This window comes from Danio aesculapii, chromosome 25 (genome assembly GCF_903798145.1).
Source record: "Danio aesculapii chromosome 25, fDanAes4.1, whole genome shotgun sequence".
Taxonomy (NCBI): domain Eukaryota; kingdom Metazoa; phylum Chordata; class Actinopteri; order Cypriniformes; family Danionidae; genus Danio; species Danio aesculapii.
In genome coordinates this window covers 20,918,686-20,923,968 of record NC_079459.1, presented here as the reverse complement: position 1 = coordinate 20,923,968, position 5,283 = coordinate 20,918,686, and the positions used below count along the sequence as shown (strand labels likewise).

Below are 5,283 nucleotides of genomic sequence, written 5' to 3'. Positions count from 1 at the left end.
TCTGTTTATTCTACTGTGCTAAAACTGTCAGAGAGACCAGACGTCACATTTGGTTGTCTGCATCAAATAAAAGTTGCAAAAAAATATTTTATATACGTAGAAATAATGATAAACGAAACTAAAAATATTATAATGTTCAAATACTTACTGTGAATATAAAACGTGAAAAAATAAGAGTGAATTCCTGTTTCATTCAGGTTGCTGATAATTCACCATATTTATGTTAAAATAAAGAGAAAATATTTGATCAGTATCTATTGAAATATAAAGCATATGACCATGCTAAATTGTTTTATATGTCAAATATTTACAAACCTTTGGCAAAAAAATCTCTGACCAATTTTATTTTCAACTTAGAAGAAATGTCATTAAAACAGAAGAATAAAAAAAATAAATACAGAACTAGAAATGATCAAATATTTCTTTTCCTACACAAACACACTATATAGATAGTTAGACAGACGGACGGACGGACGGACGGACGGACGGACGGACGGACGGACGGACGGACGGACGGACGGACGGACGGACAGACAGACAGACAGACAGACAGACAGATAGATAGATAGATAGATAGATAGATAGATAGGAAAAAATGTACAATGTTTATACAGTATATACAGTTGAAGTCAGAACTATTAACCACCTTTGAATTAATTTTTCTTTTTTAAATATTTCCCAAATGATGTTTAACAGAGCAAGGAAATTTTCACAGTATGTCTGATAATATTTTTTCTTCTGGACAAAGTCTTATTTGTTTTATTTCAGCTAGAATAAAAGCAGTTTTTAACATTTCAAAAGCCATTTTAAGGGTCAAAATTATTAGCCCCTTTAAGCAAATTTTTTTTTTCTGATAGTCTACAGAACAAACCAACGTTATGCAGTAACTTGCCTAATTACCCTAACCTGCCTAATTAACCTAGTTAAGCCTTTAAATGTCACACATGGCAAAGATAAAATAAATCAGTTATTAGAAATGAGTTATTAAACGATTATGTTTATAAATGTGTTGAAAAAATCTCCTCTCCGTTAACCAGAAATGAACAGAAAAAAATAAACAGAAAAAAAACAAACAGGAGGGCTAATAATTGAGGGAGGCTAATAATTCTGACTTCAATTGTAGTCATTTTTTACTGCATTGCATTCTTGAATACAACATTCAACAAATTCAGTCGAGCATATTTGTTTCCTTTATTGTACAGAAAATTATTAATTTACAAGCAGTCAATGACAAAAAAAAACATTACAAGCAAAATAGTGGATCAAAAGCAAGCACTTTCTTCAGAATAGACAGGAGAGGGCTGCTTCACTTCAAAACCTGATTCAAAAAAGAAACTACTTTCAACACACTGACTTCCCTTTTTAATTTGTCACTTGGCAAAACAATTGAACTACATGACATCTGTAATGCTTTTACATCAATATGTAGTGTATCATTGCTAAAAAAAGTACCTTCTATTGCAGGATCAGTGTGATTCCTGTAGTCATACAGCAGTTTCCTCAAGGTCCTATTCACTCTGTGGATCTGAGACAGCAGGAGAGAATCTGGAAAAACCTGAAATACAGAAAATATGAGAAATACAAGCAGCCACCAACACATACAGTACAATGCTAAAAGTCTTCAGCCCCTAGTATTTTCACACACAAAAAAGATGGTTTAAAGATGGTTATTTCTATATATTTCTATATTTTTGTTGTTTTTTGAAGCATCTCAGAGATGTTGCCAAAGTTCTTCTGGATTTAGTTTGTCTCAGTTTTTCATGTCTGTTCTGTCTTTTCCTTTTAGCAGCAATCATGACGACTGGACACATTGTTTAAAACGAAAATGAACTGTTTACTGAAGTTGGATGCTGTATACTAAAACAGGAGCGAACTCCGAACACACTCTCACACTGAATCAGTTGCCAATGGTTACAGGCGCGCTTTCAGTAATGCTAAGCATCGAAGGCATAGGAAAACCGTTCTTAAAGTAAAACAGCATATACAGTTGAAGTAACAATTATTAGCCCCCTGAATTATTAGCCCCCTCTTTATTTTTTCCCCAATTTCTGTCTAACAGAGAGATGATTTTTTTCAACACATTTCTAAACAATAGTTTTAATAACTCATTTCTAATAACATTTTATTAATTATATTAATAAATATAGTATAATTAATTAATTAATTAATTAATTAATATAATATTTTATCTTTGCCATAATGACAGTAAATAATATTTGACTAGATATTTTTCAAGACACTTCTATACAGCTTAAAGTGACATTTAAAGACTTAACTAGGTTAATTAGGTTAACTAGGCAGGTTAGGGTAATTAGGCAAGTTATTGTATAACGATGGTTTGTTCTGTAGACTATCAGAAAATAAAAATTTCCTTAAAGGGGCTAAAATTTTGGCCTGAAAATGTTTTTTAAAAAATTTAAGACTGCTTTTAATCTAGCTGAAATAAAACCATAAGACTTTCTTCAGAAGAAAAAATATTATCAGACATACTGTGAAAATATCCTTGCTCTGTTAAACTTCATTTGGGAAATATTTAAAAAGGGGCGCTAATAATTCTGACTTCAACTGTATAAATGCAAAGGTAAATAAATTCACATTATGACAATGAAATAAATGAAACATTAATTCATCACTCTTGCTGTCATATATCTATTTAAGTTACAACAATGTCATTTATCAGATGAGCAGATCAGGGGTGCGTTTCCCAAACAACGACGTAACTCACAGCTGAACTATCATAGTACCATGCATCGTTTGGGGAAAGAACTATGTAGTGACAATGTTTCCCAAAACGCATAGTTTCTCTGTCGCAGATCCATCGCTTGAACCATGTTAGTTATAACGTAAAACTCCCATAATGATGCTCTAAACGGGGCGGACGAACTACTTCTTTAGAGAAGAACCCCATCATTTTTTTGTGCAAATTATTTTCTTTTACAAAAACACACATTTAATCCAATATTAGATTTGCTGAAAACATGCACTCGCTTTCCATATTAACTGAAATATATGTAAAGGCCACATACAGAGCATATGTTTCCTTTACAAATATTATTGAGAATATGACATATCCTATTCTAAAACAAATCACTTACAAAAGCTAACACGTACTCTAATATCATATATAAATCATATGAATAAATAAATAATGAGGTTATTATAAAATTATTATTTTATTATATATTAGGAAATGAAAAAAATCATAATTTAATAATATTAATAATACTAATGATGATCATAATGAGGATGATGATGATAATTATTATTATTTTAATTATTATGGACGAGTAATGAAAAAATATAATAATATAAAATATAAAATAATTTAATAATATTAATGATGATTATTATTATTATTATTATTATTATTATTAAGTAGGGTATTGTTTATTTCTTTTTTATTTTATAGAAAAGTCTACTTTTACAATTTGACACTTGTAAACCACAGCAGAAAGTTCTAACCAGCAGGCCCATGTCATATACAGTACAGATAGTTAATAAATAACCCATTATAAATTTAGAGAATTAACGTATGCTTTTTGTTTTCACAAGCTTTGGAGACGTAACATAAAATCCGCTTAGGTCACCTATAGCTTTCGCTTGAGGCTGTGTTCAAGATGACATCAATATTTTCAAAGTGCACTGCTAAGGGAGCACAATTGTAAACATGAAGATCACTAAAACTGAACTGTAAAAATAGTTTGAAAGTAAATTACACCTAAGAGAGATGACTTTAACGCTTTTTTATTTTTAATTATTCCAACTTTGAATGTTAGAATGTTCTAAATGAATAGGCCTTAAGGGGGATAACTGGGAATAGAACACAGCCAGGAACTATGTTTCTAACGACGTGTGGTTGCGTTTCTAACGCTCCAGAAGTGTGGTTGCAAGTGCTCAAGTTTGCGACGCAGTTTGCGAATGTTCATTGGAGCGACGGATTTGGGAAACGGCAAATCAACAAACTATGTTAGTTGGCTAATGATGGTTTTGAGAAACGCACCCCATATCAGTTCTCTGTGTGGAACACTGGCTGTTGTCAGACTCATTGTGCAGACAATAATCTCACTGTAAAATTACAATTAATGACCAAAATAATGTTTGGAAATGTAAATTAACACAGAAAAATATAGAGATAACCAACTTTAAACCTTTTTTGTTTTTTTTTGATGAGAAGAGAAAATACTAGTGGCCTAAGATTTTTGCACAGTACTGTAAATACACACACGACTCACGTTTCTCATCTCTTTTTTGCTGGATGTGTCTCGTGCTTGCATTTTTTCCTCTAGGTTCAAGCATAACGTCTCCCGCACCTGCTCTAAAGCCTGTAATCCCATCCACAGAAGGTCCTTTTCCCGCTCCAAGTCCTTCAGTTTCTTCACCTGCAAAATAAACCACTTATTTATGAACCGTTTGTGCTTTATTCTCTTTAATCTAATTAGTGTGTTTTAAAAGGCTGCGATTCCAGAGTAAAGGAAATAAAAATAGATCACAATGTGTGTGTTAAGTAGCTGTGAACTCTGAGCATTCCCTTCTGTGCTGGACGGGAATGTGTTGATGGACTGTGATAGTTGACGTCTGCGGATATGAGAATAGACTCAAAAGAAATACTGAATTCTGGGAAGAAAATCACTGATAATCAATCTAAAACTATACAATTACAATATCATTGATGACATCAATGTCACTTTTTGGTCCCTTCAGTAATATTTGAAGCACTTAGTCTCGATCAGTTAAACCATAACTGGGAAAACTAGCATTATTAATAAATAAACACACAATAAAATGTAAAAAATAAACAAACTAACCCATAGGAAGAAACGCAATGCATCCAGACTGGTAGGACTGTTCCTGAGAGGGGCCATGACAACTGTGTAAGACGACATTGGAGTTGCTGAGAAAAGAAAAGTTTGCAGAGACTAGGAGAGAAGCAGAGAGAATGGAGTAACAGAGGCTGGTGATTTGCTGAAACCCCACCCTGCTGACTGAGAGACGGGCCAAAGAGCACGGTTTGCACAACTACTGATGAGCAATGACAGAACTCTTCACGAATGCGAACGATAAAAATGTATTAAAAGTATTTCCACACGGAACAAAAGCCAACTTGCGCTCAACAATAACAGAACACTTTTAAGATTTACAACACAGAACAATCTCTTAAACACATTCAACACGAATGTAATGTAGTTTTGTTTTTTAAACAGCTGAATCCTCTTCATTTTTTGATAAACTCTAGTCACTCTTCTGAAGTAAACAGTTTAATGTGTTTTGGAGGATTTTAATTGG

General features: G+C 32.6%; 1 protein-coding gene across 2 annotated transcripts; it reads right to left on the bottom strand.

Annotated features, from left to right (window-relative positions):
• Positions 1-1,172: 1,172 nt before the first annotated feature.
• LOC130219623 (suppressor APC domain-containing protein 1-like) lies at positions 1,173-4,935 on the bottom strand. 2 transcript variants are annotated; one of them, XM_056452063.1, is made up of 4 exons: positions 4,806-4,935; positions 4,311-4,379; positions 1,453-1,555; positions 1,173-1,318 (listed from the first exon to the last, which is right to left on the bottom strand). In XM_056452063.1, exons 1-4 carry the CDS (start codon positions 4,881-4,883, stop codon positions 1,263-1,265), a joined length of 306 nt encoding a protein of 101 aa, XP_056308038.1. In that variant the 5' UTR covers positions 4,884-4,935; the 3' UTR covers positions 1,173-1,262. The 2 variants fall into 2 exon arrangements, with proteins under 2 accessions (XP_056308038.1, XP_056308037.1); XM_056452062.1 differs by having other exon boundaries at positions 4,233-4,379; positions 4,806-4,933.
• Positions 4,936-5,283: the final 348 nt, after the last annotated feature.

Coding starts and splice junctions, on each gene's coding strand:
- LOC130219623 (XM_056452062.1), bottom strand. CDS start 4,883: ATGTCGTCTTACACAGTTGTCATGGCCCCTCTCAGGAACAGTCCTACC. Junction 1,556..4,232: donor GCAAAAAAGAGATGAGAAAC/GTGAGTCGTGTG, acceptor TCTGTATTTCAG/GTTTTTCCAGATTCTCTCCT. Junction 1,319..1,452: donor CACTGATCCTGCAATAGAAG/GTACTTTTTTTA, acceptor TTTTTGAATCAG/GTTTTGAAGTGAAGCAGCCC.